The sequence below is a fragment of the Myotis myotis genome, unplaced genomic scaffold (genome assembly GCF_014108235.1).
Source record: "Myotis myotis isolate mMyoMyo1 unplaced genomic scaffold, mMyoMyo1.p scaffold_m19_p_34, whole genome shotgun sequence".
Lineage (NCBI taxonomy): Eukaryota > Metazoa > Chordata > Mammalia > Chiroptera > Vespertilionidae > Myotis > Myotis myotis.
In genome coordinates, this window is record NW_023416340.1 from 1179946 (window position 1) to 1203384 (window position 23439).

The 23439-nt window shown below is 49.5% G+C and overlaps 1 protein-coding gene across 4 annotated transcripts in view; it reads right to left on the reverse strand.

Moving 5' to 3' along the window:
- Positions 1-1062: 1062 nt before the first annotated feature.
- HIF3A (hypoxia inducible factor 3 subunit alpha) overlaps positions 1063-23439 on the reverse strand; it is a 36035-nt gene continuing 13658 nt past the window's right edge. For 3 of the 4 annotated variants that reach the window (XM_036302981.1, XM_036302980.1, XM_036302982.1), the window contains 7 exons: positions 19439-19557; positions 18302-18492; positions 17051-17155; positions 11719-11987; positions 9820-9937; positions 7300-7378; positions 1063-2562 (listed from right to left, as the gene is read on the reverse strand). In XM_036302981.1, coding sequence (XP_036158874.1) covers positions 2465-2562; positions 7300-7378; positions 9820-9937; positions 11719-11987; positions 17051-17155; positions 18302-18492; positions 19439-19557 — 979 coding nt within the window. In that variant the 3' untranslated portion in view covers positions 1063-2464. Of the gene's footprint in view, positions 2563-7299; positions 7379-9819; positions 9938-11718; positions 11988-17050; positions 17156-18301; positions 18493-19438; positions 19795-23439 lie in introns of all 4 variants that reach the window. The other variant, XM_036302979.1, reaches the window with a different exon arrangement.

Genomic DNA, 23439 nt, shown 5'->3' on the forward strand with positions numbered 1-23439 from the left:
GGTTTGCTCCCCGCCCCTGGTTGGGGCACGTGCAGGAGGTAACCAGTCAATGTGTCTCTCTCACATTGAATCTCTCTCCCCTCTCCTCCGTCCCCCTACTCTCTCTGAAAAGCCATGGAAAAAGTACCCTCAGGTGAGGATTAAAAACAAGAAAGGAGAGTAGGAATTGGGGCAAGTTGAGTGGAGTGAGAAGGCCAAAATAAAGTTAGGTGGTTGGAGTCTGGAATCGGGGAGTCAGGAGTTGTAAGATTCAGAACTAGAGGAATCCATAGGCTGAGGTTCAGATTCTAGAATCAGAAGCATTTGAAGGCTGAGTTCTAGAACCAGAAGAATTTGGATCTGAAACCAGAGGCAGTTGGCAGCTGTGAGACCTAGAACCAGAGGCATTTATCAGGAAAGTTCTATAATCAGAAGTTGTTTGAAGGCTGGGTTCTAACTCAGGGTAATGTGGAGTAACAAGATCTGGAGTGAGAAGGAATTAGAGACGGTCTAGGCCAGCGACGGCGAACCTTCTGAGCTTGGCGTGTCAGCGTTTTGAAAAACCCTAACTTAACTCTGGTGCCGTGTCACATATAGAGATTTTTTGATCTTTGCAACCATAGTAAAACAAAGATTTATATTTTTATACTTATTTTATGAATTTAAATGCCATTTAACAGAAAAATCAACCCAAAAAATGAGCTCGCGTGTCACCTCTGACATGCGTGTCATAGGTTCGCCATCACGGGTCTAGGACCAAGGGACTATAGTATGAGGTCTGGAATCAGACACGTTTGAGGCCAAGTTCTAGAACCAGAGAAAGGGGAGATAATCAGATCTAGAATCAGAGGGCCCTGGAAATTGCAAGTCCCAGAGGTTGTGTGGTCTAGAACCAGTGAATGGTAGAGGTCATAAGATCTAGAATAAAAAAGAACTACAGCATGGTGTCCGGTTTTGGAGGTATTGGTTATAAGATCAAGACATAGAGCCCAGCTGGCATGGCCCAGTGGTTGAATGCCCACCTATGAACCAGGAGGTCACGGTTCAATTCCCAATCAAGGCATATGCCCAGGTTGTGGGCTTGATTCCCAGTGTGGGGCATGCAGGAGGCAGCCAACCAATGACTCTCATCATTGATATTTCTGTCTCTCCCTCTCCCTCTCTGAAATCAATAAAAATATATATTTTTAAAAAGACACAGAACTCAGTTTTCTCCTTTTTGATGAGAAAAGCAAATCTTGAGTGTACAAAGTTTAAAGGAATGAGCTGGGAATCCTGGGATTTAGAGGTTAGAAAGTCTGGATTTGGAACCAGATGTGTTCCAGATTAGGAAGAGCAGAGCCAATAGGAAGCATGGGGTTGTGGGGTCCAGAATCAGAGAAAACACTCGGTTGTAAGATCTGGAACCAGCAGGAATGGGAGAGAGTGCCATCTAGAACAAAGGAGTTTACAGGAAGAGGTCCAGAACCAGAGAAAGAGATTGGGTTCTAGACCCAGAGGATTCCGGTGGTCAGAGGCTCTGGAGCCAGAGGGAGTTAGAGGGTGTGAGGTCTAGAATCAGACAACTTCTGATGAAAATAGAGTTGGAGGTCATGAAGTCCAGAAGGAGAAAGCAGAAGACTGTGAGATCTAGAGTCAGAGGGGTTTGGAGGGTGCTAGGTCTCCACCAGACCATGTTGGAGGTTGTGCCGTCTAGAAACGGAAGGTAGGGAGTTGTGCAGTCTGGAACCAGAAAGGTCTGAGGTTGCACAGTCTGGAACCAAAGGAAGGCTGGAGGTTGTATTGTACGGAAGCAGCCAACTAGAGGAAGTTGGAGGCTATACCTGGAATAGGAGATTCAAGAGTAAAGTCAGTGTCCAGGCAAGGCTGGGGGCCACAGAAGTCCAGAGTGGAGGAGGTAGCCAGGTCGGCAGAGCTGGGTGGCTGCTTGGGAGGCTAAGGGCTCAATGAGAAGTCGCCGGGTAGCGGGGGGGTCTGGCCCAGAGGCCCCCCTCCCCATTGACACCTGAGTGGGGGGGTGAAGATCAAAGTTCCACATTCTTATGGACTCCCAGCGAGTCATAGCAATTAAAAACAGCATGAAAAACAAAAAAATAGGAGCAATAATAAAAGAAAGATAGATGGGAAGAAATGTGATTGATTATGGTTATCAATACACCCCAGGGCCTAGAAACACAGATCCCAACCCCAGCCTCCCACCCCTAGTTACCCAAAAGGAAGCCAAGAGAGTTGGAGAAAGAAATGAGGTAACCAGTACGAAGAACCCCAAGGGAAGTCCTGAGAGACAGGAGGAAGGGGCCGGAGACCCCCCTCCCAGAGGTCACTGAGCTGAGACCACCCCAAAGAGCCCCCGGATGGGGGAGGGGGACAGGGGCGACGACTGAGGTAGGCCCGAGGTGGGCAGGGGCCACTGTGCATTGGCTGCCAGCTTGGAGAGTGGGTGAGGTCCTTTCTGGGAAGAAGAGAGATGAGAAGAGGAGCTGGTTCAGTGGGCCTGGGTCAAGCTTGTCACCGGCTGGAAGTGGCTTTTGCGTTGGGTGGCGTCCTCATCCGGGTAGAGACAGAGCAGTGAAGGGCCCATGCCTGTGGGGGGAGATAGAAGGTAAACCAGTGGGGAATTGTCACCCCCACCCGTGGGTCCTTCTGGACAGTTAAAAGTGGGTGATGAGGCAGGCAGTTCTGGATTCAAGTAGCAGTGAAATCTTGGGCAAGTTCTGCTCTCAGGTGTCCAGGGTATTTAGGACAGTAGGTAAGGAGTCTAGAGCCAGACTCTACCTGAGTTTGAATCCAGGCTCTGCTGTTTACTTGCTGTGTGACCTGGGGCAAGTGACCTAACCTCTTTGTGTCTCAGTTACCTCATCTGTAAAATGGGCCGATAACTGCCTCTCTCCCAAGACCGCTGTGAGGAGTAAATGAGTGAATCCATGGGAAGTGCTCTGCACAATAACTGGTTTACTACCTGGGAAACCGAGACACTTCTGTCTACCTCATTTAGTGAACACTGTAGAAGACATGCCTCTGTGATTCACCTTCATAGAAAAGAAACAGCATGTGGCCAGTCGGTTACTGAATTTCCCCAGAACAAACAGGATGTGGGGGGTGGGGAGAGGGTGTGAGAGCTGTGCACGGGGCTGGTGGCACGTGTTCCAAGAAGATTCCCCCTTAGACAAAGGGAGGTGGATCCACGGCAGCTAGAAAAGGCCTCAGCCCATTTTTATTTTTTATTTTTTTATTTTAAATATATTTTATTGATTTTTTACAGAGAGGAAGGGAGAGGGATAGAGAGTTAGAAACATTGATGAGAGAGAAGCATCGATCAGCTGCCTCCTGCACACCCCCCACTGGGGATGTGCCGGCAACCAAGGTACACGCCCTTGACTGGAATCGAACCTGGGACCTTTCAGTCCGCAGGCTGATGCTCTATCCACTGAGCCAAACCGGCCAGGGACATTTTTTTTTTTTTAAATAACCCAATAGGAGACCGTAAGACCTAGGTGATGCTTGGAATAGGTTGTAAACTCCATAGTACTCAGCCGAGGAGGACCTGGAGGAGGGACCCTCGCAATAGGATAAATATTGCCTGTGCTAGCGAATTCCAGTGCGCCTGCCACAAGGGACAGCTCTCGAGAGGGGAGGGGATACCCACTCTCTAGTCTGTCATTTGAATTCGGACAGGTGTGCATTTTCTCACAACACCTACTGTGCGCCAGGCACTGGGGACACAGCAGGGAACAGGATGGATGAAACTCCATGACCTTGTGGGGCTGGCATTCCAGTTAGGGGAGTCCGTTAGGTCATGTATGTAAATTTAGCACACATCTTGGCAGAGTGAGTGTTAGATAAATGTTAGCTCTTCCTTTACAAATATATACCGAGGATCCGCTCTGTGCCCAGCCACTGGCCAGCCTGCCCACACAGCAGTGACCAAGATGGGCCTGGCGCTTGCATTCACAGGGCTCACACCCACAGGGAGAAGGCAGCCAATTACCAAATAGCTACACAGTCACCTATGTCAGTGGTCGGCAAACTCATTAGTCCACAGAACCAAATGTCAACAGTACAACGGTTGAAATTCCTTTTGAGAGCCAAATTTTTTAAACTTAAACTATACAGGTAGGTACATTGTTATTAACTTCGTTAGGGTACTCCTAAGCTGGCCTTTGCTAAAAACGTCCTCAATCTGATTGAGGTACGTTCGCTGAGGTCGACCCCTTCCAACTCTCCCATCCACACTCGTCTTGTATACTTGTTTCGTCTATCTTTTGTCACCCGCCGCACGATTTGCACTAACCACTGCACACGAGACTGCTGACTGGCTGGCTCACTCAGCTTGTGCATGAATCGCACACGCCTCCCCCACGCTGCGTATCCTGAGGCCCGCCTGCGCCCGTGTCTCCCGTCGCCCGACCAACCGACACCCCCCACTTGTTATAACGCCACTTCTTCAAATTAGACTCGCCCAGGCCGAAAACCGACTTCTGCGCACGGGCCACGAAGTTTCTATCGCACTGTACGTGCGTGGCCGCACATGGTATTTTGTGGAAGAGTCACACTCAAGGGGCCAAAGAGCCACATGTGGCTCGCAAGCCGAGGTTTGCCGACCACTGACCTATGTAAATATGGTCTGCGATGAGTGCTATGAGCCCTGAGCTTTGGAAGTTGGGGGGGGGGGGGGGCTTCATGGAAGGAGTAATATTTGATAGAGATCTCAAGGATGCACTCAGTCCTAGTCTGTTTGGCTCAGTGGATAGAGTGTTGGCCTTTGGACCTCAGGGTCCCAGGTTTGATTCTGGTCAAGGGCATGTACCTCGGTTGCAGGCTCCTTCCTGCAGGAGGCAACCAATCCATGTGTTTCTCTCACATTGATATTTCTCTCTGTCTTTCCCTCTCTCTCTTCCACTCTCTCTAAAAATCAATGGAAAAAAAGAAGGAAAGATATCCTTAAGTGAGGTTTAAAAATAATAATAATAATTTTTTAAAAAAACTTAAAAATAAAGGTTGCAGTCATTAGCAAAGAATAGATGGAAAAACATTTCAGGTACCCAGATCAGCACATGCAAAGGCCCTGAGGCAGCCTCCACAAGCAAGATGATTTAAAAGCCATTGCAGTGCCCTACAGAGGCCCTGTGGAATCTGCCTTACCCCTCTCTCCCCTCCTCTCTCTGCTCTAGCACTCTGGTCTTATTTCCCCCAAATAAGACAGATATACCCCACCCCAGATCTTTGTATTCACTCTTCCCTCCATCTGGAATGCACTACCCCCAGAAACTGTCACGGCTCACTCCCTCACCTCCATCAGGTCTTTGCTCAAACGTCACCTTCTGAATGAGACCACGCCTAATCATAAAATTGAAATCCCCCCACCCAGGGACTCCCTGTCCCTTTGTATGCATTATTTTCTCCAGTAGCACTTCTTGTCTCCTGCACTCTTTACTGTATTTGTTTCTTCATTCTGTGGACGGGGCCGGGGGGGGGGGGGGGTGGAGCTGGGGGAGGCCACATGCTGACCTGACTAGCTCAGGGAAGGCCTGCAGGGCAGTGTTGCAAACTTAGAGACCTAAAGTAACCACAAAGGATGGTCTGAAATGAAAACGAACTAAGAGCGGTTACTGTTACGGTGGTTAGTCATGTCCTAGGCCAGTATCTTCCCCACAAGGTCAACCTTTACCTTAACTGAGCCTACTGTCTTTTTGCATCTATGATAACATATCACAGAAATGTCAGGGTAGCTTGTAACTTCCCTTTTTTCCGGACGCCTCCCGGCACAACCAAATGCCCTGGGTGCCGGGACAGACACCACAAAGTCCTTCATTGTTACTGTTATCACGTTAATTATTGACTGAGGTAAAAGAAGTAGGTGTCTATCATTTTACTTTTTATCCAATCCCAGAGGTCCCCCCCCCTTTTGCTTTCTCCCGCCTCGCTAATCTATCACCAATGGATTTCATGTGACCCACGGACGTCTCCTTTGAATGTAACGTATAAAACAAGGTGAAAAACCACCATTCTCCGGAGCTTTATCCCAATACGTTGAGATTTTGCTTCCTGGCAATTGTCAACAGGTTGGCTCAAATATACTCACAAAAGTTCTTGACGGGTTTGAATGTTTTTACGTTAACATCTCTGAACCGTCTCTCTCCCTCACTAGAATGTCAGCTCTGCAAGGGCAGAGATGTCTATGTTTCGTTCACAGGGTCTCTGGCTCGTAGGACAGTGTCTGGCATTTCCTGTGTGTTCTATAGATACATTTGTTACATGTATAAAAGGACAGAATGACTCTAAAAACAGCAACTGTGGCCGAAACAGAGGGTGTGAGGAAGCAGAGTGTGGTCTGAGATGAGGCAGCAGTCAGACCCCGGAGACTTGAGTCTCTCCGAAGGGCACTAGGGAGCCATGGAAGGCTTTAGAGCAGAGGCAGGCCAGGGGCAGATTCCTGCTTTGAAAAGACCTCTCTGGCCGATGCCTGGAGGTTTCAAGTGGAGCTCCGGCAGATGGTGTCATAGTATCACAGACCAGAGAGCGGTTTGTCTCGCACCCTGCACTCTGCAGAGGTGCCATGGAAGCAGTGTGGCACCGAAGCAGGCGTTTCTTTCTTTCTTTCTTTTTTTTTTTTAAATATATTTTATTGATTTTTTACAGAGAGGAAGGGAGAGGGATAGAGAGTTAGAAACATCGATCAGCTGCCTCCTGCACATCTCCTATTGGGGATATGCCCACAACCCAGGTACATGCCCTTGACCGGAATCGAACCTGGGACCTTTTAGCCCGCAGGCCGACGCTCTATCCACTGAGCCAAACCGGTTTCGCTGAGGCAGGTGTTTCTTAAGCATTTACTATGAACAGGTCTCATGCTAAGCGTTCCCTGTGTCACGAGTCTTTAAGCATCTCCCTGAGGTAAGAACTATTAGGATAGATCCTAATTGATGGGGTGGGGGTGGAACAGAGACACCAGAAGCAAAATTGCAATCCCAGGTTCGATTCCGGTTAAGGGCATGTACCTTGGTTGCGGGCACATCCCCTGTTGGGGGGTGTGCAGGAGGCAGCTGATCAATGTTTCTCTCTCATCGATGTTTCTAAATCTCTATCCCTCTCCCTTCCTCTCTGGAAAAAGTCAATAAAATATATATTTTTTAAAAAATTGTTTCTCCTAACCACTCAGTTGGTAATGACCGAGTTGTGACTCAGCCCCAAGGCGTAATCAGACACAGGCTTCAGGAGGTCTAGGCGTGGGGCTAGGCGCAGATTCCAAGCCTCCCTCGGGGCGTCCCCTCCCCTCTCAGAGGGGGCCCAGGGCGTCTGCATAGCTAGGCTGCTACTCACCCAGGGGCTCATTCAGTTCCAGGAGGTGGGTGCTGGGATCCTGCTGCCGCCCCGGGGCTGGTCCTGTCAGGAGGAAATTCTGCAGGACAGAGACAAAACCAGCATCATGGAGATCAATATCCAAGGAGGCAGGACGGTGCAGTGGTTAGGGGCACAGTGGGGTTCAGTGGCTGCTCATCAGCTGTGTGACTTTGGGAAGTCACCGTCCCAGACACCTTCCTCCTGTCCCTCCAGCCGTGTGCCCCCCTCTGTGCCCAGCAGGCTCTGTGTGTGGACCCCACCAAGGCACAACCGCGCTCTGAGTGTTCCCGTTGGATTCATGGAATGGGAGGTGCCAGCAGGTGGGAGGAGGGAGAGGAGGGTGTTGATCTTCTAGCTGCTGGGTCCTCGGTTGGCTGTGTCCCTCCACAGAAGGTTCCAGCTCTTCTGAGGCAGAGCTCCCCTTCTCCAAGATCCAGTTGTTAGGGGGCAAGAATAGAATACTGGGGACCAGCCATGGTTATTAATCAAACTCTGGTAACCATGATCGCCTTGTGCTGGTTAAAAAAAGGACATTCTGACCTGGCTGGGAGTTGTACGCCCCCGGGACCTGGGAGTCAACCTTGGAATGCGGTCCCTTCTCATGGGAAGATGAACACCCTTGTTGCCCAAACAGTGGAGTCCCTCCCCAACCTGCAGGGCCTACTCCCCAGGCCTGCAATCCCTGCCTCCCCACGTAATCCTTGTCCTACCCCACATAGACAGCTGGTTTATGGGGGGCTGCGGAGCGGGTTTTTGTGGATGACCTGCTGCTCTCCCATGCTGCCGGCAGGATTGGAATAAACGCTCCCATATGATTCAACCCTCGCTGCTTAATTGGCTCACGCAGTGACAGGCAGCCCGGATCCATGGATTGACCATCCCCTGCTCTCTGCCTTCAGGCGAGGGGTGGTGCCAGCTCCCCACACTGCGGGCCCGGGGGCGCTGCACCCGCCCTTGTCGATTCCTCACATGCTGCCCACACCATTGCCAACAGTCCCGTTAAATTCTCCTCAACACCCCCTGTGAGCGTGTGGTTCTTGCCCAGACTCTGACGGATGCAGTTACCTAAACTCGCCTTTGTAAGTGTGGGCGATGATGGTGATAAAATTTCAAGAATGGTCGTGGGGATTGAATAATTTAATCATGCAAGGAATTAGTGCAGTCAGTGTCCGGCATGTGGCAGGCACTCATAAATACACTGAGTGGCCAGATTATTATGACCACCCCATCAGTGCAGTGAAGTGAATTAGTTATGCAAATATCTATATATATAAAAGCCTAAGTGACCGTTCTACTGTTCGACTGGCAGCTATGACACGCACCGACCGCCAGGGGGCAGACGCTCAATGCACAGGCATGGAAACATGGAACAGACTGATGAATCTTAGATGGAAAAGGGTAGGGGGGAGGGCAGGAAGAGATTAACTAAAGATCTTATATGCATAGTAGAGGCCCAGTGCACGGATTCATGCACTGGTAGGGCCCCTCGGCCTGGCCTGTGGGGGTCGGGCCAAATCTGTGCACCGAGCCTCTGACATCCCCTGAGGGGTCCCGGATGCGAGAGGGCGCAGGCCAGACTGAGGGACCGCACCGGTGCACGAATCCGTGCACCGGGCCTCTAGTAATAATAATAAAACCTTGAGAGTATTTGCTTAGGAAGTTTTCAATATTCAGTATTTTTGGAAGTGTCAATGAAGTACTGATGGGGTGGTCATCATAATCTGGCCACTCAGTGTATAAGTTATTGATATTATCCATCACACCCCTCATGTTCAAACAGCCCTGTTGGGTGAGGAGCCAGAGAGCTCTTCTGGGGCAGTAGGGAGCCATGGAAGGTCCTGGAGTGGGGGGGAGGCCTTGTGGAAGCCACAGTCTTGGCTGGTTTTTAGAAAGGGTTGCTGTTGTGCAGAATTGACAACCAGGGCAAGACGAGGCAGGGAGAATGCAGGGGAAGGGATGCTGTCCTAGTTTGCTTTGCTTTTCTATCTCATCTATCTGTCGCCCGCTGAGGAACAGTGAAGGGCCTGGTTTCGTTTGCTTCTCAGGGCAGTCCTGTGAGATGTAACTCTCCCACTTTCCAGGTGAGGAAACTGAGGCTCAGTTTGGGGACATCACCTGCCCAAGGTCTCAGTCACTAGGTGGCTGACCGGAACCCAGTCAGACTCTAGTGTCTGTACTCTTAACACTACACGAATCATCCAAAGCCAAACCTGTTCTAGGTTTGAAAGGGGACCCACAGGAGCAGATACTGACCCTTGTCATTTCCCCCTTCCCCTGCTTAAATGTCTTCTTAGTACTTCCGACCAACTTACATACATTTCCAAAGCCCTTTCTTACCCCTTACCTGAGCTAAAATATCAAGGTCCTAGCTCCAGATGGGTTACCGACCTTCTATCTGACTATCAGCCCTGTCCCCTCTGGTTCTCCCATCCATAGAAGGGTAAGCTTAAGCCTGCTGGGTTCTGAGGGCCAGGGAACCCCACAAATCCCCACACATACCAGGCTGAGAGGAGGCAGTAGGAAGTTTTCGGGTCTTAGGCTGGGGGACCGTTTAGGGGGTCTCACCCCCAGCAGCTCTGCCCCCTCGGCCTCATCCTCTGAGCTCCGGGCCAGGGTCCTGGAGGAAAACAGGCAGGAATCTCAGAACACAGCAAACATGGGCAGGGGTGGGCACTGGTATGAGTAGATGACGAGTATTCATTCACTCCCCCAAGCACCTATTTATCTACTCATCCATCCACCTGTCCAATCATCCATCCATCCATTCATCCATCCATCCATCAATCTATCTTCCTTTTCATCTATCCAACGATCCATCACCTACCCATACAACCTCCATCTATCTATCCTTTCATTCATTCACGTATCCATCCACTCACTCACCCACTTACCATCCATCCATCATCTATCTATCCCTCCACCTACTATATTCATTAATTTACTACCTTCCTCATTTTAAAAAGTTTTTTTAAAACATATTTTTATTGATTTCAGAGAGGAAGGGAGAGGGAGAGAGAGAGAGAAACATCAATGATGAGAGAGAATCTTCGATCAGCTAGCTGCCTCCTGCACGCCCCACACTGGGGACCGAGCCCACACTGGGGACCGAGAGGTTGGGCATATGTCCCTACCTGGAATTGAACAGTGACTCCCTGGTTCACAGGTCGACGCTAAACCACTGAGCTACGCCGACCGGGCTTAACAAGTTTTTATTAGGCACCAACTGTATACCCAGTGTCAAGCTGGGAGCCTTGGGGAATACTGAGATGTATGCATAAAAGCTTCACATGGACAGTAGAGACCACTCTGGAGACTAAATGGGCGTGTGCCCACAAGTTGGCGAGCAAAAGCTTAAGTATTGGGAATCTAACATCTTTGGAAGAGGGACACGGACCCTCTGACATTATATGCAAAGTGTGTGTCTCTATGTGTAGGTCAATTTTCTTGGGAAAGAGTCCATAGCTTTCAATAGATTCTCAAAGGTATTAGAAACTTAGTTCCAGCCCTAACCAGTTTGGCTCAGTGGATAGAGCGTCGGCCTGCGAACTGAAAGGTCCCAGGTTCGATTCCGGTCAAGGGCATGTACCTTGGTTTCAGGCACATCCCCAGTAGGAGGTGTGCAGAAGGCAGCTGATCGATGTTTCTCTCTCATGGATGTTTCTAACTCTCTATCTCTCTCCCTTCCTCTCTGTAAAAAATCAATAAAATATATTTAAAAAAAAGAAAAGAAAAGAAACTTAGTTCCAGACAGTGTCTCTGACATTGTGGCAAGTCCTCTTAACTATGACAAAAACCGTCAGTAGGCCAGATATAAATATGTCCCAACGGAGGGGGCCTGGCTGACTGGTGGGATTGGATTACCAGTGGTTCTTAACCTTCCTAATGCCGCGACCCTTTCATACAGTTCCTCATGTTGTGGTGACCCCCAACCATAAAATTATTTTCGTGGCTACTTCATAACTGTAATTTTGCTACTGTTATGAATCGTCATGTAAATATCTGATATGCAGGATGTATTTTCATTGTTACAAATTGAACATAATGAAAGCATAGTGATTCATCACAAAAACAATATGTAATTATATATGTGTTTTCTGATGGTCTTAGGCGACCCCTGTGAAAGGGTCGTTCGACCCCCAAAGGGGTCGCGACCCACAGGTTGCGAACCGCTGGATTAGATGGTGAGCACAGTGAAGTGCACTCCAGAAGGAGGGCGAGGCCTAGGCATAGACATAGAGGTTGGGACAAACATGCCATGCGGGGCACACTGTGGGTACGGCTAGGGCAGGTCAGTGTGGGAGGGGTGATGAGAATGAGGCTGGAGAAGGAGGCAGGAGCAAGACAGGGGGTCAGGGACCCTACACACTCCCTTGGTATCCCTCCTCTACTGTGGCTCACCTCTTCCGAGCCCCAGCCATGGATGGGGCGGAGGTGTCCCTCCTGGAAGGGCTGGAGCAGCTCAGCCGGGGGTCACTCCCCCAGCGGGGCAGCAGGGAGGGCTCAGGAGTTGGGGGAGACAGGCCGTGGAAGCTCCGGGCGCGAGGCCGGGGGGCAACCCCCAGAGGTCTGTGGTAGAGCCTGGGCAGGTGCTCACTGGAGTTGAGCTGGAAGTCATCATCCATGGAGATGTAGGGGGCCAGCATCTCCAAATCCAGGGCATCGCCGTCCTGCGGAGGGCAGGAGGGAGGTAAAAGCATGAGCCTTGGCCTCGGACGGGCCTGGGCTCGTGTCCTAGCTCCCCCACTTTGGAGTTCTGTGCCTGCTGCGTTCTGAGCTTCAGGTTTCCCATCTGTAAAATGGGTAGGACTCTGTGGTAACCAGCCAACATGGCCCCTGAGGATCCTCTCGTCTTGGCACTCACGCCTTCATGCAGTCCCCTAGTACAGTGACTAGGGTTGCCCTGGGAACAATAGGTTATTGACGAGATGATGGTGTGTGACTTCCAACATATACACTAATGAAAGAGAAAGATGCATATTGACTGTACCTTTGCGACACCCACCAGCCATTTAGGAGTGAGTATGCAAATTAATCCAACAAAGATGGCAGGTTAATTTGCATATGCAGGTACTGAGTGGCCAGGGCTGGGGCAGGAGGCTTGCGTCGTTCCCATGATGCAGGCGTTCTGCACCGCCCCAGCCCCTCCTGGCCTCTGGGCAGCGTGGGAAGGCGGAAAGGCGGCTCAGGCCAGAGTGAAGGTGGTGACGGCAGCCAGGGGAAGGAAGGCCCATTCTTGCATGAATCTTCATGCATCGGGCCTCTAGTTAGGTTATAAAGACACCATGGCTTTTTTTGCACTCTCTTTCTCGGATCACTTGCTCTGGGGAAAGCCATGTCGTGAGCAGCCCTATGGAGAGACTCACATGGCAAAAAACAGATCCCTTGCCAACAGCCAGTGAGTGACCTTGGAAATGAATTGTCTAGCCCAGTGGTCGGCAAACTCATTAGTCACCAGAGCCAAATATCAACAGTACAACGATTGAAATTTCTTTTGAGAGCCAAATTTTTTAAACTTAAACTATATAGGTAGATACACTGTTATTAACTTGATTAGGGTACTCCTAAGGCTTAGGAAGAGCCACACTCAAGGGGCCAAAGAGCCGCATGTGGCTCGCGAGCCGCAGTTTGCCGACCACGGGTCTAGTCTAGTCAGGGCTTCCGATGATTGCAACCCCGGATGACCTCTTGACTGCAATCTCGTGAAAGACCTGAGCCAAGCCACCAAGCTAAGTGGCTTCCAGATTCCTGACCCTCAGAAATGATGTGAGGTAATACATGATTGCTGGTTTTTAAAAAAATATATATTTATTGGTTTTAGAGAGGAAGGGAGAGGGAGAGAAAGAGATAGAAACATGAATCATGAGAGAGAATCATCAATCAGCTGCCTCCTGCACGCCCCCCACTGGGGATCGAGCCCACAATCCGGGCATGTGCCCTGACCAGGAATTGAACCATGACCTCCTGGTTCATAGGCTGACGTTCAATCACTGAGCCACACTGGCCAGGCACATAATTGCTTTTTTAAATGTCTAACTTATAAAGTAGCTTGTTATCCAGAAGTAGATTACAGGTGAGATTTTGGAACTGAGAGTGGTGCACTGCTGTAACAGAAGCCCACTGCCTGGAGAGCCCTGGGGAGAAGACCTAGGTTACCTTGAAAAAATGTTAGTGAAGAGCTAAACCTAGAGGAGTGTGCCAGGGAGGGCCTTAAGCAGCGGTTCTCAATCTGTGGGTCGCGACCCCTTTAGGGGTCGAACGACCCTTTCACAGGGGTCGCCTAAGACCATCGGAAAACACATATATAATTACATATTGTTTTTGTGATGAATCACTATGCTTTCATTATGTTCAATTTGTAACAATGAAATTGGGGGTCACCACAACATGAGGAACCGTATCAAAGGGTCGTGGCATTAGGAAGGTTGAGAACCACTGGCTTAAAGGGAAGTGAGGAACATGTTCTTTGAACAGAGGAGAGGGGATTTTTGATGTGTAGTAGCTGAAAGTTTAGCAACACTGCCACCTGCAGTTGTGTGGGGGGAAAAAATGTAACTAGTGACCTGGGTGATCTAGCTAAGGAGAGTTCTAGGCAGACTGTCGAAGGAGCAGCCCGATTTCTTCTTGTTACTTGGAGTAGAAGGCAAGAGGAGAGAGAAGCCAAATAAAGAAATGTTGCCCTAACCGGTTTGGCTCAGTGGATAGAGTGTCGACCTGCAGACTGAAGGGTCCCGAGTTCGATTCCGGCCAAGGGCACATGGCTGGGTTGCAGGCTCGATCCTCAGTGGGGGTGTGCAGGAGGCAGCCGATCCATGATTCTCTCTCATCATTGATGTTTCTAGCTCTCTCTCCCTCTCCCTTCCTCTCTGAAATCAATAAAAAACAGATTTAAAAAAAGGAAAGAAAGAAAGGTTAAACACGAAGGAGCTGGGACTTGACAATCTTGAAAATTCTCAATCTCTCTGCATCCTGAAGCATTAACTTTACCCAAAAAGAGGTTTGGCCTTTGACCTGGCTCCTGGGAGGTAACATAGAAACCAAGGGAATTTCCTGAGTGATAGGTGTGTCTTTGCTGTTCAGGGTGGGCCCCTTGGGCCATGCCTGATAGTTTATGCCAGTGGTCAGCAAACTCATCAGTCAACAGAGCCAAATATCAACAGTACTTCTTCAAAACAGACTCGCCCAGGCCGGAAACCGACTTCTGCGCATGGGCCACGAAGTTTCAATCGCACTGTCCGTGCGCGCCCGCACGTGGTATTTTGTGGAAGAGCCACAGTCAAGGGGCCAAAGAGCCGCAGTTTGCCGACCACTGGTTTATGCTAACAAGATGACTCAGGGTGAGTGAGGCCTGGCTATGTCAGAAAGGTTAATCATGTGAGTAGAGGGTTGGGGTTTGGGCCGTGTGAAATCAGCCTGACCTTCAAGGAAAGTGTGTGTCTTGGGTGAGGAAGAGATGGTGATCAAGCCCAAGTACCTGGGCAGGAACTCAAGCAGTCATGCCTGCAAAACCTTAAAAGCTTGAGTGAGCTTCCTTGAGTGTCAATACTCTGTGTGTGAGTGTCACACTTCAATGCCAGGAGGGTTACACCTCCCTGGGACATGGAAGCTTTGCATTTGGGACCCTCCCAGTCCTAGGTTCCACCCTATGCATCTCGACCTTTGGTTATAATATTTTTTTTTTTTGGCTGTAATACAACTGTAATAATAACTATTGCACTTTCCTAAGTTCTATGCCTCGTTCTAGAAAAACATTGAACTTGAGGGAGTCTGTGGGAATCTCTGAATTTTAATCCAGATGGTGTGAAGTGAGGGTGGCCCTGAGGACCCCTGAACTTGGGCAGACTTGGTAGTCTGGAGGACTGTGTCTTTCACCTTGGGTTTAGCTGCCTCTGGGAACTCCCCGGATGGCAAATGATGCTGCAATTAAGAAATGGCTTCTGAGCAAAGACGGGCGCTCTCAGGAAAGCATGGTCTGAAGATGAAGCCAGGGCGTGACTATAACATACCTTTTAAACCCTCAGAGGGATCAAAGGTGGCGCCTAGCAGTATCCTTCAGACTCAGACAAAAGATTCTAGAATTTAGGGATGTGCCTCATAGATTTTCCCAAACACAATAGGGCTTCTATTCAACTTCAGGGCTCTGTCACTCAGCCATCTCAGCAGCAGTGCAAGGTAGACAAGGTTCTATCTCCATGAAATTTGTGGGTGTGACTTTAATGGTGTGAACTCCCAAAGAAATTCACATAAGACCCATGAAAAAATTTTAAGAGAATTATATGGGGAGAAACATTGCCAGCTTGGACTGAAAGGGACAGAAATGGAACAAAATGAAAAGAGACCTTTGGACCACCAAAGTTCCCTCAGCTGGAAGCCAGGTATGAAAACCACCCAGCTGCAGCACATGTTGCATTTTATGAAAAAGGAAGGATGACGACAGTGAGGAGCCCAAAGCCCAGAAGGCCGGGCCAACCACCACGAAGAAAAGCTGGCAAGTCGTCGGAATGAGTTCTGATCAAGGAACTGCCGATATTTGCCTAACTGTATTTCAAAACTGCTGTGGACCAGTGGCACCTGTGTGTTCTCCGTTGACCCTTTTGAATGGGAGTGCATAGAGCAGTTATTCTATGCCTCTCCCACAGCTGTATGTGGGGTATGTGGGTGGCAGATAACTTGTCTCTTCAGCTCACAGGCCAACAGATTGAGATGGGGGTTCGCTGCACCCAGACCTGGTTTTAAGCGTGTGTGACATTCTGGAATTGAAGCGGATGCTGTCATGGGGAGTGACTTTGTCATGGAGCCCCAATGGTCCTTGTATTTGGGTTTTCACACTTGAATGTGGTTGCCTTTCACATTGTACTAGGGTTGGTCTACATTACAGAAAAATGTCACTTCTAAGATTAAGTTATAAAAGACAGCATCTTCGGTCTTGGGCTCACCCTCACCCTGTCTTGGATTATTTGCCGTGGGGAAATCCAGCTGCCGGGGTGTGAGGGCACAAAGGTCAGGAAGGAGGCCTCCAGCCAGAGCTAGCGAGGGACCGAGTCCTGCCAACAACCCTGTGCATGCGTTTGGAAGTGGATCCTCTGTAGCCCCAGGTGACTGCAGCCTTGACTGAGAGCTTGACTTCAGCCTCATGAGGCACCCCGAGCAAAAACCACCCAGCTAAGCAGCTCCCAGATTCCTGATTCTCAGAAACTGTGTGACATCATACAGGTGAGTTGTTTTAAGGTGCTGAGTTTTGGGGTAATTTGTTATATAGAAATAGATAATTAATACATCATGCCACTATCATTGATCTATCCACTCAATAATTCAAACATTCTCCACCCATCATCCATCCAATGAACCAAAGGTCTTTCCCAGTGGTCGGGCAAACTGCGGCTCGCGAGCCACATGCGGCTCTGTGGCCCCTTCAGTGCGGCTCTTCTACAAAATACTGACTTCTGCACATGGGCCATGAAGTTTCAATCGCACGTACCGTGTGCGCCCGCACGTGGTATTTTGTGGAAGAGCCACACTGAAGGGGCCAAAGAGCCGCATGTGGCTCGTGAGCCGCGGTTTGCCGACCATGGTTTTATCCAAACATCTGTCTAAACATCACCCATCCATCTACCCACCACCACCCACCTAATGAATACAATGGTCTGTCCATCTGTCCACCCACTCATCCCTTCAACCATCCCGCTACCTTTCTTCGAAGCCCAGATATGTCGGCCCCCACGCCTGCCCTTACCTGAGCTGTGGCTAGATCTGTCTCCACTGCCTCAAGGTCTCTCCCAGAGGCCAAGACTTTGTGTGCGTTCTCCGTGTCCACAGGTGGCTCATCTGGGAGATCAGCCTGTGAGGAGACAGAGTAGAGGCATCCCTTGAGCCTGGGCGATGTCAACAGTAAGACAGTCTAGGGCAGTGGTTCTCAACCTTCTGGCCCTTTCAATGCAGTTCCTCATGTTGTGACCCAACCATAAAATTATTTTCGTTGCTACTTCATCACTGTCATGTTTGCTACTGTTATGAATCCTAATGTAAATATCTGATACGCAGGATGGTCTTAGGCGACCCCTGTGAAAGGGTCGTTCGACCGCCAAAGGGGTCGCGACCCACAGGCTGAGAACCACTGGTCTAGACATTTGAGTTCGGGAGTAGAAGGGAGGGTCAGATCTCAAACAGCTGGACACCAAGAGGGTCAAATAGCAAATGCAAATGAGGTCTGAACCTGGGTGTTCAAAGAGTGTAGGGATCAGGTCAACAGGAAAAACATCAAAGGTTTGAAAGACCAGAGCCCGAGGCCAAGACAGGCAGGCCCTCTGGGGTTAAAGGTCTTGGGGTGGGGGTTGGGGGGGAAACCATGCAGAAGTACTGCTATCCCAAGGGCGAACAGTAAGGTCAAAGGTCACAACCTAGTTTTGTGGTGGAGAGAAGATATTTGGGAAAATAGGGTCGGGATGAGGAAAGTCAATATGGACCCCTGAGTCAAAGGTCAGGCTATCTGGACTCTTAGGTAAAAACAGCAACCGCTATGGTCTATTGAGCACGTACTAGGCGTCAGGTTCCTACTAAGGTCTTCCCGTGAACCCTCACAATAACCAACGAGGTGGCTGTTTGCCATTATCCAAACTTTACAGGTGAAGAAACAGGCCCCACTTGTCCAGGGTAACACAGCTGGTAAGTGGCAGATTCAGGCTTTGAATGCAGAGTCGTGTAATTTAAGACATTAGACGTTCTTGAGTCCTTGAAGTCAGAGTTCAGAGAGCCTGGTGCTTTGTCACAAGCCAGGAGGGGGCCATCCATGCCAATCCAAACACACCCCCGGTTTTGGTCCAGATCACAGTTGAACAATCTGGAATCTAGGTCTTAAGAAAACCCCAGGACCCATGTCATCCCAACCTTCCCACTACACAGATGGAGAAACTGAGGCCCAGCAAGGTTCAAGCCAAAGAACAAAGCAGCCCGGATCCTCAGGGCTCCAGTGCTAGGGATTGCTTACCGGAAGGGGGCTCGGGGGGCGCCGTGTGGCTGGGGGTGCGCTGGGGGTGGCAGCTACCGCAGTCCCATCTAGGATAGGTGCCAGGAGGCGACGGAGATCAGGGCTACAGAAGCGGCGGGGGTCAGCGGCCAGGGTGGCCTCGCTCAGGGCAGGGGGGTGTAGGAAGGCCAGGATCCGGGGACCAGAGACGTCTGCAGGGCACATGGAGATGGGGAGGACACAGGATGGAACCCAGGGCGGAAGAGTAGAGTCCTCCCCGCCAACCCCAGGGAGCATAGCTGACATCTTCAACAACCAATCAGGGTGGACACCGTTCACGGGGCTGGGGAGCTGGGTCCTGGGGAACCCTTGCTGGGCCAGGTGCCTTCCCTTTGGTCATGGGGCAACGTGGGGTGGGGAGGGCACACAGGAGGCCCGAGAGAGTAGCAATTGCCCAGTGGTGGGGAAATACTCGAATATTTAAAATAGACATGGCTGGACCCAGTTTTCCAACCGCACAGAGCAGCATTCGGCTACTTGGCTCTGGAGGGAAAAGACTGGCCCAAGGCCCTCAAAGAGGTTCTAAAGTCGCTGCAGGTCAAGACATCGCCTGAGCCAGTTCTGAGCCAGAAAAGGAAAGGAGACTGTCAACCCCACACCACACCCAGGCGCATGGACTGCCAGCAACAGCTTGGAGCAGGTGAGGCCCTGAAGAGTAAACAGAGAGGGCAGCTCATCCCAGGGCTGGGGAGAAGGAAGAGGTAGAGAGGAACCAGATTTGGGAGGGTCACGATGACTGGACGCCGAAGAACAGTGAAGCAGGGGGCGGGAAGTGAAGGGTGGGCGCAATGGGGAGCCACGGCAGGTTCCAGAGCAGAGAGTACAAGACTGAAGCCATCATCCCAGGGCCACAGGAAAAGAGGGAGGACAGGAGAGAGGAGAGCTTTCTGGGCAGAGGAAACGGCATGTGCAAAGGCCCTGAGGCACAGAAAGGGGCTGGTGCGATTAGTCCGAGAGAGCACCGCAGGAGCTGGTGTGATCTTAAGGTAAGAAAAGGAAGGAGGCAGGCCACACGGGGTGAACCGTGTTAAGGTGCTTGGGCTTTCTCCTAAGCATCCTGGGGACACAACCCCTCCCAGCCCCAGCCCTGCCCCATACCAAGGCTGGCCCGAGGGTTGGGGGTGTCCTTCTGAGAGGGGGTGGCTGGCTGCAGGGGTCTGCGAGAACGTCGCTCCGTTTGCTGCAGGGACAGCACCACTCCGGTCTCTTCCACCCGGCTGGGTACAGGGCAGAAAGGGGAGGGGGAGTCAGGGAGGGTCCTCGGCCGGCCCAGGCAGCCCCCTCGGATGATGTCCTGTCTTAGGAGGCAATCCCACCGGGGGGCAGGAGGGCATCGTGCAGGAAATAATTGGCCACATTTACTTGTTTCTGGATTTAAGGATTTGATTGGTCTCGAATGCTTTTTATTATAATAGCATTTACAAGAAAGTTGAGTGTGTCTTCCCCAGCTCCCTCTGTGGAAGGAAAGACAGAAAAAAGAGTTGGCATTTAGTACAGCTTGGGTAGAGAGAGCAGGCTGAGGCGGGTGGGGAACTGAGGGGGCAGGGACGGGGAGAGTAAAAGGTATAAAAATGAAATACCCTCTTTATAGATACGTATTCATAAACATTCATTAAAAGGAATTCATGAAGAATATATATTTAACATTCCTATGTTACCAAATATGAAGAATTGATAGGGATATATTTTAACGAATAAGATTTTAGTTATGAAGATTCTATTCATAGACGTTCAAGGGAATGGCTTTATAAATACATCCTTCTTACGTCCCCCGCGCCTCCCCTCCCGGCAGTCCCTAGCTGTAGAGACAATCCAAATGTTCCTGAGCCAACTGGCTTCTGGAGAAATGGTCTGTGGCGGAGGACCAGGCCCTCATTTGCATCTCATTTGCATGACGCTGTCCAGGACAGAATGTGGGTGGTCCTCCTGCCAGCTCTTATAGAGAAGCTATGATCCTTTCCCACCCTTATCAACCCCCTTCTGGGCTGGAAACATCCCCGTTTAGGCTGCACCAAAGCCACCCCTCCCCTTTGAAAAGCACAGCACACACAGTACACATGCACGCACACTCGGTGCACACAGGCACCAACAACAACACCCGTATACGCCCATGGACATACAAGGACAGATAAGTGCACGTGTTCCATACACTCAGGCTGACACACGGAGTTGACTCGTTCATTCGTTCCACAAACATTTCCTAGACCAGTGATGGTGAACCTATGACACGCGTGTCAGAGGTGACACGCGAACTCATATTTTTGGGTTGATTTTTCTTTGTTAAATGGCATTTAAATAATATAAAATAAATATCAAAAATATAAGTCTTTGTTTTACTATAGTTGCAAAGATCAACAAATTTCTATATGTGACAACGGCACCAGAGTTAAGTTAGGGTTTTTCAAAATGCTGACACGCCGAGCTCAAAAGGTTCGCCATCGCTGTCCTAGACAATCAGTACTGCTTAGTAGTGAAGAGCAAGGGCTCTGCAGCCAGTAGGGCCTGGGTTCAAATCCCAGCTCTGCCACTTATGAGCTGTGTGACCTTGAGCATGTGGCTGAACCTCTCTGGGCCTCTGCTTCCTCCTCTATAAAGACGGAATAATAATGGTGCCTTCTCCCCAGGTTGCTATGAGGCTTAAATGAGTTAATATATGTACTCATATATTAACTCATATATGTACTCATATATGTACTCACATATTAAAGGGAGTAGACTTTACAAAGTATCAGCAACAACAACCACACAGTCGCGCACTATACAATAAGTACACAGCACTAAGGATGATGAATACCACATGCTCCTTAATTCACTGTTACTACGTAAACTCCTATCATTCCTCACCCATTTTCTGCCAGTAAAACCGAAATCTCCAGGCCTGCTCTTTGCTTAGAGTGTGAAAAATGGAAAGCGCAGGGCCCGGCCATAAAAAGGCGAATCTTCGTAATGAATAAAAGGAGTTTCCAGGAGAGATGGAGGCAGGTCCCTTCTCTTTCAATGTAAGTTATTCAAAGATTCTGATTTGAAAAGGTGTTGAATCGAGAACATTTAAAAGACGATCGGTTTGTTTTTGTGTGCAATATAAAGACATGTACGAATACTCCTGTTACAAACTTCTATTTTCTAATAGAACCTCTCCTTGATCAAAAAGACCTGGGAAAGCCCTGGCTGGCTTCGCTCAGTGGATAAAGCATCAGACTATGGACTGAAGGGTCCCGGATTCGATTCTGGTCAAGGGCACTTGCCCCGGTTGCCGGCTCTATCCCCAGTAGGGGACCTGTAGGAGGCAGCCGATCAACGATTTGCTCTCATCATTGATGTTTCTCTCTCTCTCTCCCTCTCCCTTCCGCTCTGAAACCAATAAAAATACATATTTAAATCAAAAAAAGATCTGGGAAAATTCCTAAGACTTCAGAAATTGGTGCCATGTCCCAGAAGGTTATCACCAAAGAAAAACTGTCATTCTCACCTGGCTGGCATGGCTCAGTGGCTGAGTGTTGACCTATGAACCAGGAGGGCACATGCCTCAGGGCTACAGGCTCAATTCCCAGCGTGGGACACGCAGGAGGCAGCTGATCAATGATCCTCTCTCATCATTGATGTTTCTATCTCTCTCCCCCTCTCCCTTCCTCTCTGAAATCAATAAAATATTTTTTTTTTTTTTTAAAAAAGAAAAGCTGTCATTGTTTTTGTCTTAGGTGATTAACTAGAGGCCCAGTGCACAAAATTCGTGCACGGTTAGGGTCTGTAGCTGGGGCCTCCCTTCCCCTGGCTGCCTGCTGCCACAGCCAGGGTGGGGCTGGCTGGAGGGAGGAGGGAGGGGCCATGGGCGCTTGGCTGGCTGGCTTTGCCCCCTGGTTGAACTCCCAGTTGAGGGGACAATTTGCATATTAGGCTTTTATTATATAGGATGTGCTGTCTTCGTTACCATGTGGTTATGGTAGAAAACTTCTAAGATGCACAGCGGGGGAGGGGTAAGGTTTACTATTACACTTCCAGTAGAATGGCTAAAATTAAAACCAAATAAGCTCTGACCAGGGTGGCTCAGTTGGCTGAGCACTGTCCTGTGCACTAAAAGTTTGCCAGTTCGATTCCCAGTCAGGGCATATGCTCAGGTTTCAGGTTAGGTCCCTGGTTGGGGTGCATATGGGAGGCAACCAATCGATGTTTCTCTCTCCCTCCCTCTTCCTCTTTCTCTCAAATCAATAAAAACATATTTTCATATTTTATTTTATTTTTTAAAAAATATATTTTATTGATTTTTTTATGGAGAGGAAGGGAGAGGGATAGAGTTAGAAACATCGATGAGAGAGAAACATCGATCAGCTGCCTCCTGCACGCCCCCTACTGGGGATGTGCCCGCAACCAAGGTACATGCCCTTGACCGGAATTGAACCTGGGACCCCTCAGTCCACAGGCCGACGCTCTATCCACTGAGCCAAACCGGTTTGGCATATTTTCATATTTTAAAAGAAAATTAATTAAACCAAACAAGACAAAAAGACCCAATACAAAACGCTGTCGAGGATACAACTGGAACCTTCCTACACTGCTGATGGGATGGATGCAAAAGGGTAACCCGCTTTGGGAAAACAGTCGGGTGGTTTCTTACAAAGTTAAATATACACTGACCACATGACCCATTCATTCCACTCCTAGGTGTTTACCGAAGGGAACTGAAAACATATGGCTTCACAAAGTCTTGTGTGAGAATGTTTACAGTAGCTTTTTTCATAGTCACCCAAAATAGGAAACAGCCCAAGTATCCTCCAACTGGTGAATGGATAAACAGACTGGGGTCCATTCAGGTTCAAACCACAGATGACTAGTCAGCATTAAAAAGGAACGAGTCATATACACCGCAACATAGATATTAAATGCATTATGCTGCCTGGTGGGCGTGGCTCAGTGGTTAAGCATCGACCTATGAACCAGGAGGTCACAGTTTGATTTGCAGTTCTGGTCAGGGCACATGCCCGGGTTTCAGGCTCGATCCCCACCGGGGGCATGCAGGAGGCAGGCAACTGATGGCGTTTCTCTCTTGTTCTCCCCCCCCCCCCATTCCTCTCTGAAATCAATAAAAATATATTTTAAAAATA